The sequence below is a fragment of the Oncorhynchus masou genome, unplaced genomic scaffold (genome assembly GCF_036934945.1).
Source record: "Oncorhynchus masou masou isolate Uvic2021 unplaced genomic scaffold, UVic_Omas_1.1 unplaced_scaffold_5478, whole genome shotgun sequence".
NCBI classification, from domain to species: Eukaryota; Metazoa; Chordata; class Actinopteri; order Salmoniformes; family Salmonidae; genus Oncorhynchus; species Oncorhynchus masou.
In genome coordinates this window covers 1-21,742 of record NW_027011894.1, presented here as the reverse complement: position 1 = coordinate 21,742, position 21,742 = coordinate 1, and the positions used below count along the sequence as shown (strand labels likewise).

At 45.9% G+C, this 21,742-nt stretch overlaps 1 protein-coding gene across 1 annotated transcript; it reads right to left on the bottom strand.

The window, feature by feature from the left end:
- Window positions 1-682: 682 nt before the first annotated feature.
- Window positions 683-20,204, bottom strand: LOC135536036 (probable phospholipid-transporting ATPase IM; the record flags this gene model as incomplete). Its single annotated transcript, XM_064962426.1, has 10 exons — window positions 683-821; window positions 2,740-2,961; window positions 3,112-3,195; window positions 5,960-6,091; window positions 6,262-6,353; window positions 7,899-8,082; window positions 11,204-11,348; window positions 11,908-12,013; window positions 19,346-19,457; window positions 19,968-20,204. Coding segments are annotated over 10 exons (1,453 nt in total), but the record flags the coding sequence as incomplete, so codon positions are not given.
- Window positions 20,205-21,742: the final 1,538 nt, after the last annotated feature.

Below are 21,742 nucleotides of genomic sequence, written 5' to 3'. Positions count from 1 at the left end.
GTAATGTAGTGGTGTGGTGTGTTGTGTAGTGGTGTGTTGTGGTGTGTTGTGTAGTGGTGTGTAGTGTAGTGTCGTGTTGTGGTGTGTAGTGGTGTGTAGTGTAGTGTAGTGGTGTGGTGTGGTGTGTAGTGTAGTGGTGTGTAGTGTAGTGGTGTGTTGGGTAGTGTAGGGGTGTGTAGTGTAGTGGTGTGTTGTGGTGTGTTGTGGTGTGTTGCGTAGTGGTGTGTTGTGTAGTGGTGTGTTGTGTAGTGGTGTGTAGTGTAGTGTAGTGGTGTGTTGTGTAGTGTAGTGGTGTGTAGTGTAGTGGTGTGTTGTGTTGTGTAGTGGTGTGGAGTGTAGTGTAGTGGTGTGGTGTGGTGTGTAGTGTAGTGGTGTGTTGTGTAGTGGTGTGTTGTGTAGTGGTGTGTAGTGTAGTGTAGTGGTGTGTAGTGTAGTGGTGTGTTGTGTAGTGGTGTGTTGTGTAGTGGTGTGTAGTGTAGTGTAGTGTAGTGGTGTGGTGTGTAGTGCTGTGGTGTGTTGTATAGTGGTGTGTAGTGTGGTGTGTAGTGTAGTGTAGTGGTGTGTTGTGTAGTGGTGTGTTGTGTAGTGGTGTGTAGTGTTGTGTAGTGTTGTGTAGTGTTGTGTAGTGTAGTGTTGTGTAGTGGTGTGTAGTGTAGTGGTGTGTTGTGAGGGCGCTGTTCACCGATGAAGGGGAAGGATGCAGGGAAGATGAGGTACGTGCCGTTGCTGTACATGGTGAAGGTGACAGTGAAAAACAAGGCCAGACTCCCCCACACAAAGAAGTGGTTCACCGCTGTCCAGTAAGACATGTCCAGACACAGCTACAGGGAGAGGGGGGGTTACACATCTGATGAACAAGGACGGACACAGCTACAGGGAGAGGGGGGTTACACATCTGATGAACAAGGACGGACACAGCTACAGGGAGAGGGGGGTTACACATCTGATGAACAAGGACGGACACAGCTACAGGGAGAGGGGGGTTACACATCTGATGAACAAGGACGGACACAGCTACAGGGAGAGGGGGGGTTACACATCTGATGAACAAGGACGGACACAGCTACAGGGAGAGGGGGGTTACACATCTGATGAACAAGGACGGACACAGCTACAGGGAGAGGGGGGGTTACACATCTGATGAACAAGGACGGACACAGCTACAGGGAGGGGGGTGGGGGGGGTTATATACATCTGATGAACAAGGACGGACACAGCTACAGGGAGAGGGGGGAGAGAGGGGGAGTTATACATCTGATGAACAAGGACGGACACAGACTGACTACCAATGACAGACAGGCACACGGATATGTCAATGGCCTAATCGTTTTCAATCAGGGCAGGTGAAACAAGAATTTGTTCTTTAACTGACTTACCTAGATAAATCAAGGTTTCAGTCAGCCAAAATGCCTATTTTTGGAAATGAGAGTCGTGTCGTGGTGTCTCATGTCAAAGGTAAGATTTTATTTTTTTATCTGGGTCCATTTTACATTGATTTCATTTTTCCCAGTACTTGACTGTGGTCCCAATGTATTGTACGGTCTTTACTGTAATGCATTGCACTGTAATACATTGTACTGTACTGTAATTACTGAACTGTACTGCATTGTACTATACTGTAATTGCTGTACTGTAATACATTGCACTGTATTGGGGTGGTTAGAGCGTTGGACTAGTAAACGGAAGGTTGCAAGTTCAAACCCCGAGCTGACAAAGGTACAAATCTGTCCTTCTGCCCCTGAACAGGCAGTTAAATTCACTGTTCCCAGGCCGTCATTGCAATAAGAATTTATTCTTAACTGACGTGCCAAGTTAAATAAAGGTAAATAAATAAATAATTGTACAGTAATACATTGTACTGTAATGTACTGCGATGTAATTTATTTTACTGTATTGTACTGTAATGTAATTTATTGTACTGTACTCTTATGTATTGTATTCTACTGTAATGTAATTTATTGTACTGTACTCTAATGTATTGTATTCTACTGTAATGTAATTTATTGTACTGTACTCTAATGTATTGTACTGTACTCTAATGTATTGTACTGTACTCTAATGTATTGTATTGTACTGTACTCTAATGTATTGTATTACTCTAATGTATTGTACTGTACTCTAATGTATTGTATTGTACTGTACTCTAATGTATTGTATTGTACTGTACTCTAATGTATTGTATTGTATTGTACTCTAATGTATTGTACTGTACTGTACTCTAATGTACTGTACTGTACTCTAATGTATTGTACTGTACTGTACTCTAATGTATTGTACTGTACTGTACTCTAATGTATTGTATTGTACTGTACTCTAATGTATTGTATTGTACTGTACTGTACTCTAATGTATTGTATTGTACTGTACTCTAATGTATTGTATTGTACTGTACTCTAATGTATTGTATTGTACTGTAATGTAATTTATTGTACTGTATTGTACTGTAATGTAATTTATTGTACTGTACTCTAATGTACTCTAATGTATTGTATTGTACTGTACTCTAATGTATTGTGTTGTACTGTACTCTACTGTAATGTAATTTATGGTACTGTACTCTAATGTACTCTAATGTACTCTAATGTATTGTATTGTACTGTACTCTAATGTACTCTAATGTATTGTATTGTACTGTACTCTAATGTACTCTAATGTATTGTGTTGTACTGTACTCTCATCTATTCTAATGTATTGTATTGTATTGTACTGTAACTGCATACAGACAGTGATGACTCAGACAGGTCTGTGCCAGCAGGGCGTGAAGGACTGGTAGTCGGCAATGTCTCGCCCGTCGTCTCGGACCGTGTCGTACATGGCAGTTAGGGGGATGAAGAACAGCACTACTGAGCTGTAGATACTGTGGAGGGCACACTTAAAGAAGGCTGTCTTACTGAAGTACTGATTTATCTGGCCTGGAACGTACAGCTGGGGGTGCTGGAAACGCCACATGTCATTCACATCCTGGACACCAGGGGGGAGACAGTGAGGTAGGAAAAATATTCTCAATTACACAAATCTAAATGTGGGAGAAACAAGAAATGCACACGCATATTGCATAAACACATTAATTCCTGCACTCACGCAAACACATTGACATCACACATGTTTTACCTGGTCAAACAGACTCATACCCAGTACAGGAAGTGCTGTGTAGACTAGGTTATACAACGTGATGAACCACTCGTCATACACGGTCTGGCAGAAACACAATCAGATCATCAGAGACAAATAACCTTATATATCTGAAAATACTGAACAGTTGTTTTAAAGGGGTAGTGCAGTCAAAAATGTGATTTTCTGTAAAAAAAATAAAGAATAATAATTGATTTCCACACTACGAGGTCGAAATAACACTCTGAAATTGTATAAATGATAATAATGCCCTTTTAAGTGTAAGAGTTTATTTGTTTTGAATTTTTTACACACTTTTTCTCCACAATTTCGTGATTTTGATCTTGTCTCATCGCTGCATCTTCCCAACGGGCTCGGGAGAGGAGAAGGTCGATTCATGCGTCCTCTGAAACATGACCCACCGAAATGCACTTCTTAACCTTTTTGGGATAGACGGCAGCATTTTCACTTTTGGATGAATAGCGTGCCCAGAGTGAACTGCCTCCTACTCTGTCGCAGATGCTAATATATGCATATTATTAGTATTGGATAGAAAACACTCTGAAGTTTCTAAAATTGTTTGAATGATGTCTGTGAGTATAACAGAACTCATATGGCAGGCGAAAACCTGAGAAAAATCCAATCAGGAAGTGGGACATCTGAGGTTTGTAGTTTTTCAAAGCTTGGCCTACCGAGTACACATTGAGATATGGATGAGGTTGCACTTCCTAGGGCTTCCACTAGATGTCAACCGTCTTTTGAAATTTGAATGAGGATTATAAAGGAGGGGCTCATGAGACCTGTTTGAGTCAGTGGTCTGGCATAGTGCCTCGGTCTCATGACACGCGCTCCCGACAGAGTTACCTCTCGTTCCAGTGCCTTTCTGAAGACAAAGGAGTTCTTTGGTTGGAACCTTATTGATGTTTTATGTTAAAAACATCCTAACGATTGATTCCATACATCGTTTGTCATGTTTCTAAAGGACTGTAATGGAACCTTTTGAGTTTTTGTCTGGATGAAATGCTCGCGCCTCATGAAGATGGATTACTGGGCTGAACACGCTAACAACAAGTGGCTATTTGGGCATAAATGATGGAGCTTTATGGAACAAATTAGTCATTTATTGTCGAACTGGGATTCCTGGGAGTGCCTTCTGACAAAGATCATCAAAGGTAAGTGAATATTTATGGTGTTGTTTCTAACTTTGTTGATTCCAAAATGGCGGATATTCCTCTGGCTGTTTTGGGTTCTGAGCGACTTTCTCAGATGATGCTTTTTCTGTAAAGTTTAAAAAAAAATCTGAACACAGCGGTTGCATGAAGGAGATGTGTTTTTTCGACTTGACTATGACCTAACATAATACGTTGAGTTATTTTCATGACATAAACACACACAGTGATTTATTAGACATACAAAGATGATTTAAAAATGTAATGACTGCACGGGGCTTTAAAGAAATAGAAGTAGTGGAGTATACCAGTTGCTTTAGAATTCAACGTTGGGTTGACCAAAGAAATATCTCCCTCCCCTCTTCTCCCCCCTCTCTCTCTCCATCCCCTTCTTCTCCCCCCGCTCTCTCTCCCTCCCCTCTTCTCCCCCTTCTCTCTCTCCCTCTCCCCTCCTTCTCCCCCTCTCTCCATCCCCTCTTCTCCCCCCTCTCTCTCTCCCTCCCCTCTTCTCCCCCTGCTCTCTCTCCCTCCCCTCTTCTCCCCCTCTCTCTCTCCCTCCCCTCTTCTCCCCCCTCTCTCTCCATCCCCCCTCTTCTCCCCCTTCTCCTCTCTCCTCCCCTCTTCTCCCTCCCCTCTCTCTCCTCCCCTTCTCCCTCCTCCCTCTCTCCCTCCCCTCTTTCTCCCCCTCTCTCTCTCCCTCCCCCTCTTCTCCCCCCGCTCTTTCCTCCTCTCTCTCTCCCTCCCCTCTTCTCCCCCTCTCTCTCCCTCCCCCTCTTCTCCCCCCGCTCTTTCCCTCCTCTCTCTCCCTCCCCCCTTTCTCCCCCGCTCTCTCTCCCTCCTCTCTTCTCCCCCCGCTCTCTCTCCCTCCCCTCCCCTTTCTCCCCTGCTCTCTCTCCCTCCCTCCCCTCTTCCCTCTCTCTCCCCTCCCTTCTTCTCCCCCTCTCTCTCTCCCCCTCTCTCTCTCCCTCCCTCTTTCTCCCCCTCTCTCTCTCTCCCTCCCCCTTCTCTCCCCCGCCCTTTCCCCTCCTCTCTCTCCCTCCTCTTCTCCCTTCCGCTCTCTCTCCCTCCCCCTTCTCCCCCTCTCTCTCCATCCCCTCTTCTCCCCCCGCTCTCTCCATCCCCTCTCTTCTCCCCCTTCTCTCCCTCTCCCCTCCCCTCTTCTCCCCCCTTCTCTCTCTCTCCCTCCCCTTCTCCCTCCTCTCTCTCCCCTCCCCCTCTTCTCCCCCTCTCTCTCCCTCCCTCTTCTCCCCCCGCTCTTTCCCTCCTCTCTCTCTCCCTCCCCTCTTCTCCCCCTCTCTCTCTCCCTCCCTCTTCTCCCCCTGCCTTTTCCCTCCTCTCTCCCTCTCCCCTCTTCTCCCCCCGCTCTCTCTCCCTCCTCTCTTCTCCCCGCTCTCTCTCCCTCACCTCTTCTCCCCTGCTCTCTCTCCCTCCCTCTTCTCCCCTCTCTCTCTCCCTCCCTTCTTCTCCCCCTCTCTCTCTCCCCCCCTCTCTCTCTCCCCTCACCTCTTCTCCCCCGCTCTCTCTCCCTCCCTCTTCCTCCCCCTCTCTCTCCCTCCCCTCTTCTCCCCCTCTCTCTCTCCCTCCCTCTTCTCCCCGCCTCTCTCCCTCCCCCCGCTCTCTCCCTCCCCTCTTCTCCCCCGCTCTCCCCTCCCCTCTCTCTCACCCTTTTTCTGTCATACCTGTGCTGAGAATCCGCAGAAGAAGGCGTACCAGAAGTGGACGAAGGTAAAGGTGAAGTTCTTGTAGAAGAAGTAACGCAGGAACTTACACATCCTCAGGTAGGACCAGCGACCGTGGACCAGGAGGAGGCGCTGTCAATTCCATGAAAAAAAACAACAGAAAAAAACAACCTTTATTTTAAATTGTACAAACAACAACAGACTAATAGACCGTTAAAGCATTGATAAAAGTCCGAAGTATAAAAATGTGGGTTTTGCATTTTGATTTAAAAACGTCACTGGTGTGTCAGTGGCCCTCTTACCTCTAGGAAGCGAAACTGAGCGAAGGAGTAATCTGAAGAGAGGACCGCCTGCATCCCCTCCTGACCGCTTATACCTACACCTATATGAGCAGCTGGAGAGAGAGGAGGAGAGGGAAAGAGAGGGGAGGAAAGAGGGGGAAGGGAGAGAGGGGGTAGAGGAGGCAGAGAGAAGGTAAGCATATTGTTCAGGGACCATTGGGCTCAGAGGGTTAAGCTCAAGTTCACAACTTTTCTCTCTGCAGCATTATCATACACTATTTGACTGGTGTAGTTATCTGATCCTCGATCTGCAGTCAAAGGGTGCTCCTATATGGACCCTGGGGCGGCAGGGAAGCCTAGTGGTTGGAGTTTAGTGGCGGCAGGGTAGCCTAGTGGTTAGAGTGCAGAGGCAGCAGGGTAGCCTAGTGGTTAGAGCGTTGGACTAATAACCGGAAGGTTGCAAGTTCAAACCCCCGAGTTGACAACGTACAAATCTGTCGTTCTGCCCCTGAACAGGCAGTTAACCCACTGTTCCTAGGCCGTCATTGAAAATAATAATTTGTTCTTAACTGACATGCCTAGTTAACCTGTTGATGCTCTGGGGGCGCTATTTCATTTTTGGATGAAAAACGTTCCCGTTTTAAACAAGATATTTTGTCACAAAAAGATGCTCGACTATGCATATAATTGATAGCTTTCGAAAGAAAACACTCTGACGTGTCCAGAACTACCAAGATATTTTCTGTGCGTGCCCTAGAACGTGAGCTTCAGGCAAAACCAAGATGAGACGGCATCCAGGAAATGAGCAGGATTTTTGAGGCTCTGTTTTCCATTGTCTCCTTATATGGCTGTGAATGCGAGAGGAATGAGCCTGCCCTTTCTGTCGTTTCCCCAAGGTGTCTGCAGCATTGTGACCTGTTTGTAGGCAGATCATTGGAAGATTGACCATAAGAGACCACATTTACCAGGTGTCCGCCCGGTGTCCTGCGCCGAAATTGGTGCGCAAAACTCAGCTGCCAGTATTTTTCCATGGGATACAGAGAGGAAAGCAAGCTTCCACGAACTGCATATCAATGAAGAGATATGTGAAAAAACACCTTGAGGATTGATTCCAAACAACGTTTGCCATGTTTCGGTCGATATTATGTAGTTAATCCGGAAAAAGTTTTACGTTTGTAGGTGACTGAAATTTCGGGTCGTTTCGGTAGCCAGACGCAATGTAGAAAACGGAACGATTTCTCCTACACACAGACGCTTTCAGGAAAAACTGCGCATTTGGTATGTAACTGAGAGTCTCCTCATTGAAAACATCAGAAGCTCGTCAAAGGTAAATGATTTTATTTATTTGGTTATCTGGTTTTTGTGAAAATGTTGCGTGCTAAATGCTACTCAAAATGCTATGCTAGCTTTGCATACTCTTACACAAATTAGTCAATTTCTATGGTTCAAAAGCATATTTTGAAAATCTGAGATGACAGTGTTGTTAAGAAAAGGCTTTTCAGAAATCGTTAACGTTGCGTTATGCTAATGAGCCTGAGGCTTTAGTCACGATCCCGGATCCGGGATGGGGAGTTCCAAGAGTTAAATAAAGGTTAAAAAAAAGCAGTGCACTATTGAGATGATTAGGGTGCCATTTTGGACAGTATATTGTAAGTTACCTTTAATCATGCTGACGTCGTTGGCCCCGTCTCCTATGGCCAGAGTGACGGCCTGTTTGTATTTCTTGACCAGCTCAACCACCTGGGCCTTCTGTAGTGGAGTCACCCTGCAGCAGATCACTGTCTTACACAGACAGGCTGTACGCAGGAACAGCAGCTCCATGCTCCCCTCTAGGGCATAGGCCTGATGGGGGAGGGGGACAGAGGGTAGAATCTAATGGCAACACATCAAACAGGGACGTCCAGATCCTATTCAACGGATCAGAATCAGTTAAACGTGTCTAAAATGTATCTCATCCTTTTAACATGTGTCTTATCTGTCTAAAATATGGGCACAGATAGTTGACACGATAAGGAATCAGGGCTCATGTTAGTGCAAGATTTACAGTAAATAGGACGGTAGTGTCTCACCAGACTGATTTACAGTAAATAGGACTGTAGTGTCTCACCAGACTACAGTAAATAGGACGGTAGTGTCTCACCAGACCACAGTAAATAGGACGGTAGTGTCTCACCAGACCACAGTAAATAGGACGGTAGTGTCTCACCAGACTGATTTACAGTAAATAGGACGGTAGTGTCTCACCAGACTGATTTACAGTAAATAGGACGGTAGTGTCTCACCAGACCACAGTAAATAGGACGGTAGTGTCTCACCAGACCACAGTAAATAGGACTGTAGTGTCTCACCAGACCACAGTAAATAGGACGGTAGTGTCTCACCAGACCACAGTAAATAGGACGGTAGTGTCTCACCAGACTACAGTAAATAGGACTGTAGTGTCTCACCAGACCACAGTAAATAGGACGGTAGTGTCTCACCAGACCACAGTAAATAGGACTGTAGTGTCTCACCAGACCACAGTAAATAGGACTGTAGTGTCTCACCAGACTGATTTACAGTAAATAGGACGGTAGTGTCTCACCAGACTACAGTAAATAGGACTGTAGTGTCTCACCAGACTACAGTAAATAGGACTGTAGTGTCTCACCAGACTGATTTACAGTAAATAGGACAGTAGTGTCTCACCAGACTGATTTACAGTAAATAGGACTGTAGTGTCTCACCAGACTGATTTACAGTAAATAGGACTGTAGTGTCTCACCAGACTGATTTACAGTAAATAGGACTGTAGTGTCTCACCAGACTACAGTAAATAGGACGGTAGTGTCTCACCAGACCACAGTAAATAGGACGGTAGTGTCTCACCAGACTACAGTAAATAGGACGGTAGTGTCTCACCAGACCACAGTAAATAGGACGGTAGTGTCTCACCAGACCACAGTAAATAGGACGGTAGTGTCTCACCAGACCACAGTAAATAGGACGGTAGTGTCTCACCAGACTGATTTACAGTAAATAGGACGGTAGTGTCTCACCAGACCACAGTAAATAGGACTGTAGTGTCTCACCAGACCACAGTAAATAGGACTGTAGTGTTTCACCAGACTGATTTACAGTAAATAGGACTGTAGTGTCTCACCAGACCACAGTAAATAGGACGGTAGTGTCTCACCAGACCACAGTAAATAGGACTGTAGTGTCTCACCAGACTACAGTAAATAGGACGGTAGTGTCTCACCAGACCACAGTAAATAGGACGGTAGTGTCTCACCAGACCACAGTAAATAGGACTGTAGTGTCTCACCAGACCACAGTAAATAGGACGGTAGTGTCTCACCAGACCACAGTAAATAGGACTGTAGTGTCTCACCAGACCACAGTAAATAGGACGGTAGTGTCTCACCAGACCACAGTAAATAGGACGGTAGTGTCTCACCAGACCACAGTAAATAGGACTGTAGTGTCTCACCAGACCACAGTAAATGGGACGGTAGTGTCTCACCAGACCACAGTAAATAGGACGGTAGTGTCTCACCAGACCACAGTAAATAGGACGGTAGTGTCTCACCAGACCACAGTAAATAGGACGGTAGTGTCTCACCAGACCACAGTAAATAGGACTGTAGTGTCTCACCAGACTGATTTACAGTAAATAGGACTGTAGTGTCTCACCAGACCACAGTAAATAGGACTGTAGTGTCTCACCAGACCACAGTAAATAGGACGGTAGTGTCTCACCAGACCACAGTAAATAGGACGGTAGTGTCTCACCAGACCACAGTAAATAGGACTGTAGTGTCTCACCAGACCACAGTAAATAGGGCGTAGTGTCTCACCAGACCACAGTAAATAGGACGGTAGTGTCTCACCAGACCACAGTAAATAGGACGGTAGTGTCTCACCAGACTACAGTAAATAGGACTGTAGTGTCTCACCAGACTGATTTACAGTAAATAGGACGGTAGTGTCTCACCAGACTACAGTAAATAGGACTGTAGTGTCTCACCAGACTACAGTAAATAGGGACTGTAGTGTCTCTACCAGACTGATTTACAGTAAATAGGACAGTAGTGTCTCTCACCAGACTGATTTACAGTAAATAGGACTGTAGTGTCTCACCAGACTGATTTACAGTAAATAGGACTGTAGTGTCTCACCAGACTGATTTACAGTAAAAAGGACGGTAGTGTCTCACCAGACTGATTTACAGTAAATAGGACTGTAGTGTCTCACCAGACTGATTTACAGTAAATAGGACTGTAGTGTCTCACCAGACTGATTTACAGTAAATAGGACGGTAGTGTCTCACCAGACTACAGTAAATAGGACTGTAGTGTCTCACCAGACTGATTTACAGTAAATAGGACGGTAGTGTCTCACCAGACTACAGTAAATAGGACTGTAGTGTCTCACCAGACTACAGTAAATAGGACTGTAGTGTCTCACCAGACTGATTTACAGTAAATAGGACTGTAGTGTCTCACCAGACTGATTTACAGTAAAAAGGACGGTAGTGTCTCACCAGACTGATTTACAGTAAATAGGACTGTAGTGTCTCACCAGACTGATTTACAGTAAATAGGACTGTAGTGTCTCACCAGACTGATTTACAGTAAATAGGACGGTAGTGTCTCACCAGACTACAGTAAATAGGACTGTAGTGTCTCACCAGACTGATTTACAGTAAATAGGACTCACCAGACTACAGTAAATAGGACTGTAGTGTCTCACCAGACTGATTTACAGTAAATAGGACGGTAGTGTCTCACCAGACTGATTTACAGTAAATAGGACTGTAGTGTCTCACCAGACTGATTTACAGTAAATAGGACTGTAGTGTCTCACCAGACTGATTTACAGTAAATAGGACTGTAGTGTCTCACCAGACTGATTTACAGTAAATAGGACTGTAGTGTCTCACCAGACTGATTTACAGTAAATAGGATCGGTAGTGTCTCACCAGACTGTGTCCGTTGATGACCAGGCCGTACTCCCCGTTCACCTCCTCGTCCCTGACCACCTTCGGCTTGTTCCCCGGCTTGTTACCCTCTGGCATGAAATTGGCCTCCTCCTCTGCACCTGGTTTCATGGTGCTCCATGCATTCCTGGTTCAATACAAAACAAATCCTCTCATCTCATTCTATTCCACCATGTCTATGTTATCAACCTGGGATGGATGTTATCAACCTGGGATGGGATGTTATCAACCTGGGATGGGATGTTATCAACCTGGGATGGGATGTTATCAACATGGGATGTGATGGGATGTTAGCAACCTGGGATGGGATCATAACAACCGGGGATGAGATGTTATCAACCTGGGATGGGATGTTATCAACCTGGGATGAGATGGGATGTTATCAACCTGGGATGGGATGTTATCAACCTGGGATGAGATGGGATGTTATCAACCTGGGATGAGATGTTATCAACCTGGGATGTTATCAACCTGGGATGGGATGTGATGGTCTATTCTGGTTCTGAAGAATAGTAACAATGACAGGCATTGTTCCAATCCCAATTTACAACCCGGTCAACTAATCCGTCTCCATTTAAAGGCCATTATAAGTTGAATGAGGTGTATTGGTGCTGGGTTGGTAGTAAACCCTGGACAAACGGTGTTAGTATTGTGGCAGGCAGGGTTATGATGTCAAACCCTCTGACCTCAGTTCCTGTCTGACATCGTCTGAGTTGTTGGCCGACACGATGAAGATGTCGTTCATCTCCTCTCGCAGCATGTTGCAGGAGTAGCCAATGTTCTCCGCCGTCTCTGTCACATGACAAAAACACACAATATGATAGTTGGAGACAGACACAGTGTTGTGGACATATGGTCCTACACATCAAAGGAGGTTGGTGGCACCCTAATTGGGGAGGACGGCCTTGTGGTAATGGCTGGAGCTGAATGAGTAGAATGGTATCTAATACATGCCACCGGAGGTCTCTTCACAATCCCCAAGTCCAGAACAGACTACGGGAAATGTACAGTACTACATAGATTCATGACTACATGGAACTCTATTCCACAGTACTACATAGAGCCATGACTACATTGAACTCTATTCTACATCAGGTGACTGATGCAAGCAGTAGAATCAGTACAAGTACAAATACACCTTAAGGAACAGCGGAATTGGAATGGAGTGAATGGAATGGAGTGAATGGAATGGAGTGAATGGAATGGAGTGATTGGAATGGAGTGAATGGAATGGAGTTATTGGAATGGAGTGAATGGAATGGAGTGATTGGAATGGAGTGAATGGAGTGAATGGAATGGAGTGAATGGAGTGAATGGAATGGAGTGAATGGAATGGAGTGAATGGAATGGAGTGAATGGAGTGGAGTGAATGGAGTGGAGTGAATGTATTGGAGTGAATGGAAGGGAGTGAATGGAATGGAGTGATTGGAATGGAGTGAATGGAATGGAATGGAGTGAATGGATTGGAGTGAATGGAATGGAGTGAATGGAAGGGAGTGAATGGAATGGAGTGATTGGAATGGAGTGAATGTAATGGAGTGAATGTAATGGAGTGAATGTAATGGAGTGAATGGAGTGAATGGAATTGAGTGAATGGAGTGAATGTAATGGTGTGAATGGAATGGAGTGATTGGAATGGAGTGAATGGAATGGAGTGAATGGAATGGAGAGAATGGAATGGAGTGAATGGAAGGGAGTGAATGGAGTGAATGTAATGTTGTGAATGGAATGGAGTGAATGGAATGGAGTGAATGGAATGGAGTGAATGGAATGGAGTGAATGGAGTGAATGGAATTGAGTGAATGGAGTGAATGTAATGGTGTGAATGGAATGGAGTGATTGGAATGGAGTGAATGGAATGGAGTGAATGGAATGGAGAGAATGGAATGGAGTGAATGGAAGGGAGTGAATGGAATGGAGTGATTGGAATGGAGTGAATGGAATGGAGTGAATGGAGTGAATGGAATGGAGTGAATGGAGTAAATGTAATGGTGTGAATGGAATGTGGTGATTGGAATGGAGTGAATGGAATGGAGTGAATGGAGTGAATGGAATGGAGTGAATGGAATGGTGTGAATGGACTGGAGTGATTGGAATGGAGTGAATGGAATGGTGTGAATGGAATGGAGTGAATAGAAAGGAGTGAATGGAATGGAGTGATTGGAATGGAGTGATTGGAATGGAGTGAATGGAATGGAGTGAATGTAATGTTGTGAATGGAATGGAGTGAATGGAATGTTGTGAATGGAATGGAGTGAATGGAATGGAGTGAATGGAATGGAGTGAATGGAAGGGCGTGAATGGAAGGGCGTGAATGGAATGTAGTGAATGGAATGGAGTGAATGGAATGGAGTGAATGGAGTGAATGGAGTGAATGGAGTGAATGTAATGGTGTGAATGGAATGGAGTGATTGGAATGGAGTGAATGGAATGGAGTGAATGGAATGGAGTGAATGGAATGGAGTGATTGGAATGGAGTGAATGGAATGGAGTGAATGGAGTGAATGGAATGGAGTGAATGGAGTGAATGTAATGGTGTGAATGGAATGGAGTGATTGGAATGGAGTGAATGGAATGGAGTGAATGGAATGGTGTGAATGGACTGGAGTGATTGGAATGGAGTGAATGGAATGGTGTGAATGGAATGGAGTGATTGGAAAGGAGTGAATGGAATGGAGTGATTGGAATGGAGTGAATGGAATGGAGTGAATGGAATGGAGTGATTGGAATGGAGTGAATGGAATGGAGTGAATAGAATGGAGTGAATGGAGTGAATGGAATGGAGTGATTGGAATGGAGTGAATGGAATGGAGTGAATTGAATGGTGTGAATGGACTGGAGTGATTGGAATGGAGTGAATGGAATGGTGTGAATGGAATGGAGTGATTGGAAAGGAGTGAATGGAATGGAGTGATTGGAATGGAGTGATTGGAATGGAGTGAATGGAATGGAGTGAATGGAATGGAGTGATTGGAATGGAGTGAATGGAATGGAGTGAATGGAATGGTGTGAATGGAATGGAGTGATTGGAATGGTGTGAATGGAATGGATTGATTGGAATGGAGTGAATGGAGTGAATGGAATGGAGTGAATGGAGTGAATGGAATGGAGTGAATGGAATGGAGTGAATGGAATGGAGTGAATGGAGTGGAGTGAATGGAGTGGAGTGAATGTATTGGAGTGAATGGAAGGGAGTGAATGGAATGGAGTGATTGGAATGGAGTGAATGGAATGGAATGGAGTGAATGGATTGGAGTGAATGGAATGGAGTGAATGGAAGGGAGTGAATGGAATGGAGTGATTGGAATGGAGTGAATGTAATGGAGTGAATGTAATGGAGTGAATGTAATGGAGTGAATGGAGTGAATGGAATTGAGTGAATGGAGTGAATGTAATGGTGTGAATGGAATGGAGTGATTGGAATGGAGTGAATGGAATGGAGTGAATGGAATGGAGAGAATGGAATGGAGTGAATGGAAGGGAGTGAATGGAGTGAATGTAATGTTGTGAATGGAATGGAGTGAATGGAATGGAGTGAATGGAATGGAGTGAATGGAATGGAGTGAATGGAGTGAATGGAATTGAGTGAATGGAGTGAATGTAATGGTGTGAATGGAATGGAGTGATTGGAATGGAGTGAATGGAATGGAGTGAATGGAATGGAGAGAATGGAATGGAGTGAATGGAAGGGAGTGAATGGAATGGAGTGATTGGAATGGAGTGAATGGAATGGAGTGAATGGAGTGAATGGAATGGAGTGAATGGAGTAAATGTAATGGTGTGAATGGAATGTGGTGATTGGAATGGAGTGAATGGAATGGAGTGAATGGAGTGAATGGAATGGAGTGAATGGAATGGTGTGAATGGACTGGAGTGATTGGAATGGAGTGAATGGAATGGTGTGAATGGAATGGAGTGAATAGAAAGGAGTGAATGGAATGGAGTGATTGGAATGGAGTGATTGGAATGGAGTGAATGGAATGGAGTGAATGTAATGTTGTGAATGGAATGGAGTGAATGGAATGTTGTGAAATGGAATGGAGTGAATGGAATGGAGTGAATGGAATGGAGTGAATGGAAGGGCGTGAATGGAAGGCGGAATGGAATGTAGTGAATGGAATGGAGTGAATGGAATGGAGTGAATGGAGTGAATGGAGTGAATGGAGTGAATGTAATGGTGTGAATGGAATGGAGTGATTGGAATGGAGTGAATGGAATGGAGTGAATGGAATGGAGTGATTGGAATGGAGTGAATGGAATGGAGTGAATGGAGTGAATGGAATGGAGTGAATGGAGTGAATGTAATGGTGTGAATGGAATGGAGTGATTGGAATGGAGTGAATGGAATGGAGTGAATGGAATGGTGTGAATGGACTGAGTGATTGGAATGGAGTGAATGGAATGGTGTGAATGGAATGGAGTGATTGGAAAGGAGTGAATGGAATGGAGTGATTGGAATGGAGTGAATGGAATGGAGTGAATGGAATGGAGTGATTGGAATGGAGTGAATGGAATGGAGTGAATAGAATGGAGTGAATGGAGTGAATGGAATGGAGTGATTGGAATGGAGTGAATGGAATGGAGTGAATTGAATGGTGTGAATGGACTGGAGTGATTGGAATGGAGTGAATGGAATGGTGTGAATGGAATGGAGTGATTGGAAAGGAGTGAATGGAATGGAGTGATTGGAATGGAGTGATTGGAATGGAGTGAATGGAATGGAGTGAATGGAATGGAGTGATTGGAATGGAGTGAATGGAATGGAGTGAATGGAATGGTGTGAATGGAATGGAGTGATTGGAATGGTGTGAATGGAATGGATTGATTGGAATGGAGTGAATGGAATGGAGTGAATGGAATGGAATGGAGTGAATGGAAGGGCGTGAATGGAATGGTGTGAATGGAATGGAGTGAATAGAATGGAGTGAATGGAATGGAGTGAATGGAATGGTGTGAACGGAATGGAGTGAATGGAGTGAATGGAATGGAGTGAATGGAGTGAATAGAATGGAGTGAATGGAATGGAGTGAATAGAATGGAGTGAATGGAGTGAATGGAATGGAGTGATTGGAATGGTGTGAATATAATGGAGTGAATGGAGTGAATAGAATGGAGTGAATGGAGTGATTGGAATGGAGTGAATAGAATGGAGTGAATGGAATGGAGTGAATGGAATGGAGTGAATGGAGTGAATGGAATGGAGTGATTGGAATGGAGTGAATAGAATGGAGTGAATAGAATGGAGTGAATAGAATGGAGTGAATGCAAGGGCGTGAATGGAGTAATTGAAATGGAGTGAATGGAATGGAGTGAATGGAATGGAGTGAATGGAGTGAATGGAATGGAGTGATTGAAATGGAGTGAATCGAATGGAGTGAATGGAATGGAGTGAATGGAGTGAATGGAATGGAGTGATTGAAATGGAGTGAATGGAATGGAGTGAACGGAATGGAGTGAATGGAGTGGAGTGAACGGAATGGAGTGAATGGAGTGAATGGAATGGAGTGAATAGAATGGAGTGAATGGAATGGAGTGATTGAAATGGAGTGAATGGAATGGAGTGAATGGAATGGAGTGATTGAAATGGAGTGATTGGAATGGAGTGAATAGAATGGAGTGAATGGAATGGAGTGATTGAAATGGAGTGAATGGAATGGAGTGAATGGAAGGAGTGAATGGAAGGGAGTGAATGGAAGGGAGTGAATGGAAGGGAGTGAATGGAATGGAGTGAATGGAAGGGAGTGAATGGAATGGAGTGAATGGAGTGAATGGAATGGAATGGAGTGAATGGAAGGGAGTGAATGGAATGGAGTGAATGGAATGGAGTGAATGGAATGGAATGGAGTGAATGGAGTGAATGGAATGGAGTGAATGGAAGGGAGTGAATGGAAGGGAGTGATTGGAATGGTGTGAATGGAATGGTGTGAATGGAATGGAGTGAATGGAATGGAGTGATTGGAATTGTGTGATTGGAATGGAGTGAATGGAATGGAGTGAATGGAATGGAATGGAGTGAATGGAATGGAATGGAGTGAATGGAATGGAATGGAGTGAATGGAATGGAGTGAATTGAATGGAGTGAATGGAATGGAGTGAATGGAGTGAATGGACTGTATGGAATGGAGTGAATGGAATGGAGTAAATGGAATGGTGTGAATGGAATGAAGTGAATGGAATGGAGTGAATGGAATGGAATGGAGTGAATGGAATGGAATGGAGTGAATGGAATGGAGTGAATTGAATGGAGTGAATGGAATGGAGTGAATGGAGTGAATGGACTGTATGGAATGGAGTGAATGGAATGGAGTGAATGGAATGGAGTGAATGGAATGGAGTAAATGGAATGGTGTGAATGGAATGAAGTGAATGGAAGGGAGTGAATGGAAGGGAGTGAATGGAATGGAGTGAATGGAAGGGAGTGAATGGAAGGGAGTGAATGGAAGGGAGTGAATGAAGGAGTGAATGGAATGGAGTGAATGGAAGGGAGTGAATGGAATGGAGTGAATGGAGATGAATGGAATGGAATGGAGTGAATGGAAGGAGTGAATGGAATGGAGTGAATGGAATGGAGTGAATGGAATGGAATGGAGGTGAATGGAGTGAATGGAATGGAGTGAATGGAAGGAGTGAATGGAAGGGGAGTGATTGGAATGGTGTGAATGGAATGGTGTGAATGGAATGGAGTGAATGGAATGGAGTGATTGGAATATGTGGATTGGAATGGAGTGAATGGAATGGAGTGAATGGAATGGAATGGAGTGAATGGAAGGAGGAATGGAAGGGAGGAATGGAAGGGAGTGAATGGAATGGAGTGAATGGAAGGGAGTGAATGGAATGGAGTGAATGGAGTGAATGGAATGGAATGGAATGAATGGAAGGAGTGAATGAATGGAGTGAAATAGAATAGAGTGAATGGAATGGAGTGAATGGAGTGAATGGAATGGAGTGAATGGAAGGAGTGAATGGAAGGAGTGATTGGAATGGTGTGAATGGAATGGTGTGAATGGAATGGAGTGAATGGAATGGAGTGATTGGAATTGTGTGATTGGAATGGAGTGAATGGAATGAGTGAATGGAATGGAATGGAGTGAATGGAATGGAATGGGTGAATGGAATGGAGTGAATGGAATGGAGTGAATGGAATGGAGTGAATGGAGTGGATGGACTGTATGGAATGGAGTGAATGGAATGGAGTGAATGGAATGGAGTAAATGGAATGGTGTGAATGGAATGAAGTGAATGGAATGGAGTGAATGGAATGGAGTGAATGGAATGGAGTGAATGGAATGGAGTGGAATGGAGTGAATGGAATGGAGTGAATGGAATGGAGTGAATGGAATGGAGTGATTGGAATGGAGTAAATGGAATGGAGTGATTGGAATGGAGTGAATGGAATGGAGTGAATGGAATGGAGTGAATGGAATGGAGTGATTGGAATGGAGTGAATGGAATGGAGTGAATGGAATGGAGTGAATGGAATGGAGTGAATGGAATGGAGTGAATGGAATGGAGTGAATAGAATGGAGTGAATGGAATGGAGTGAATGGAGTGAATGGAATGGAGTGAATGGAATGGAGTGAATGGAGTGAATGGAATGGTGTCAAACATGAAAACATGCATATGATACTGTTTCATTCACTCCATTTTGACCAATATTATGATTTGTCCTCCCCTCAGCATCCTCCACTGCTTTACATGAATTACATTCCAACCGTCAAAATGAGCCCGTCCTCCTGTAGCCCCATCCCACCAGCCTCCTGTAGCCCCATCCCACCAACCTCCTCTGGGTTAGACATAGAGATAGATGTGGCTTAAGTACCTTGATGGTTTGGAAGAAACAACAACATCGTTGTCCAGAATAAGATAACATTTATTTTATTTTTATTTTACCAACCCTTTAAATATCCAATGCAGCCATTTGAGCTTAACATCAAATCTGGGTAACAATTAAATACCTTACTGTTATTATTTTCAATTAAAATTGTAAAAATTTAAATTAAAAATTGCTTCTTTGCAAAGAGCAATTTCTCACGCAGAATTTTGGCTAGGACTCTCTGGGAAAACCTATTATTATTCTGTTATATGTGAGGCAGATAGCTGAGAGTATGTTGCTTGTTGACTAACCCTGTTTGTCGCCAGTGAGCACCCAGATCTTGATGTCAGCTTTGGCGAGCTGCTCGATGGTCTGTGGCACACCATCCTGGAGCTTATCCTCTATGGCTGTAGCTCCCAGCAACTACACACACACACACACACACACACACACACACACACACACACACACACACACACACGCACACACGCACACGCACACACACACATTTAATTACACTCCTTTCTCTATCTGTAAGAGCTAAACTGACCCTGGTTCAGTGTTCAGGACATACCATTAGGTCTTTTCATATCTGTAATTTGTTGAAGCTAAACTGACCCTGGTTCAGTGTTCAGGGCATACCATTAGGTATTTTTATATATTTAACCTGTCAAAGCTAAACTGACCCTGGTTCAGTGTTCAGGACATACCATTAGGTATTTTTTATATATTTAACCTGTCAAAGCTAAACTGACCCTGGTTCAGGGGTAATTTACTGTTAAAACATGAAATTAAGCAGGAACTTTTTATTGGGAAGTTTATTTCTAATTTTCCTGATTTAATTTTCAACCGGCCAACTTCACTTTAAGACATCCCAGTCTTTGTCTGGAGACGTTCTTCTGATCCTGGTTTAAGTGTTTAACTCCTTCCTACCATCAGGTCTTTCTCTATCTCCTCATAGAGCAGGTCGAGTTTGTCCTCTCTGTCCTCCAGGGCTGTGCTGGCCTCATGGTGGCGCTGTTTCCAGCTGCTGAAGTATTCCTCATCCAGGTCCTTATAAGCTAGAGCCAGGGTCCGCAGGCCCTCACCAGCAAACTCCTGTAGGGACAGAACACACACACAATTTTTATACAACGTGATTTGGGATGGCTTTATATTTATTGAGCCACTCTTTCACAGAAGTACAGGGAGGAAGAGAGAGGCAGACACACTCAGAGTCTCTCTCTCGCTCTTCCTCCCTCTGTCTCCCCCTCTCTCCGTCTCCCCCTCTCTCCGTCTCCCCCTCTCTCCGTCTCTCCGTCTCCCCTCCCGCCGTCTCCCCCTCCCGCTCTCCCCCTCTCTCCGTCTCCCCCTCCCTCCGTCTCCCCCTCCCTCCCGCCTCCCCTCTCTCGTCTCCCCCTCTCTCCGTCTCCCCCTCTCTCCGTCTCCCTCTCTCTCTGGCTCTCCCTCTCTCCTGGCTCTCCCTCCCTCTGTCTCCCCCATCTCCGTCTCCCCCTCTCCCCGTCTCTCCGTCTCCCCCTCCCTCCGTCTCCCCCTCCTCTCCGTCTCCCCCTCCCTCCGTCTCCCCCTCCCTCCGTCTCCCCTCCCTCCGTCTCCCTCTCTCTGGCTCTCCCCTCTCTCTGGCTCTCCCTCTCTCTGGCTCCCCCTCCCCTGTCTCCCCCTCTCCGTCTGGCTCCCCTCCCCCTGTCTCCCCCTCCCTCCGTCTCCCCCTCCCTCCGTCTCCCCCCGTCTCTGTCTCCCCTCCCCCTGTCTCCCCCTCCCTCCGTCTCCCCCTCCCTCCGTCTCCGCCTCCCTCTGTCTCCCTCTCTCTCCCCTGGCTCTCCCTCTCTCTGGCTCTCCCCCTCTCTCTGTCTCCCCCTCCCTCTGTCTCCCCTCCCTCCGTCTCCCCTCTCACCGTCTCCCCCTCCCCTGTCTCCCCCTCCCTCCCGTCTCCGCCTCCCTCCGTCTCCCTCTCTCCCTCTCTCCCTCTCTCTGGCTCTCCCTCTCTCTGTCTCCCCCCTCTTTCCGTCTCCCCCTCCCCCTGTCTCCCCCTCCTCCGTCTCCCCCTCTCACTGTCTCGTCTCCCCCTCCCCCTCTCTCTGGCTCCCTCTCTCTCTGGCTCTCCCTCTCTCTGGCTCTCCCCTCCCTCTGTCTCCCCCCATCTCCGTCTCCCCTCTCACCGTCTCCCCCTCCCCTCCGTCTCCGCCTCCCTCCGTCTCCCTCTCTCTCTGTCTCTCCCTCTCTCTGGCTCACCCTCCCCCTGTCTCCCCCTCCCTCCGTCTCCCCCTCCCCCTGTCTCCCCCTCCCTCCGTCTCCCCCTCCCCTCCCGCACTCCCCCTCCCTCCGTCTCCCACTTCTCCCTCTGTCTCCCTCTCTCTGGCTCTCCCTCTCTCTGGCTCTCCCCCTCTCTGTCTCCCCCTCCCCTCTGTCTCCCCCTCTCTCCGTCTCCCCCTGTCTCCCCTCCCTCCGTCTCCGCCTCCCTCCGTCTCTCCGCCTCCCTCTGTCTCCCTCTCTCTCTGGCTCTCCCTCTCTCTGGCTCTCCCTCTCTCTGTCTCCCCCTCTTTCCGTCTCCCCCTCCCCCTGTCTCCCCTCCCACCGTCTCATCTCCCCCCCCCTCTCCCCTCCCCCCCTCTCTGTCTCCCCCTCTCTCTGGCTCCCTCTCTCTGGCTCTCCCTCTCTCTGGCTCTCCCTCTCTCTGTCTCCCCCTCCTATGTCTCCCCCTCCCTATG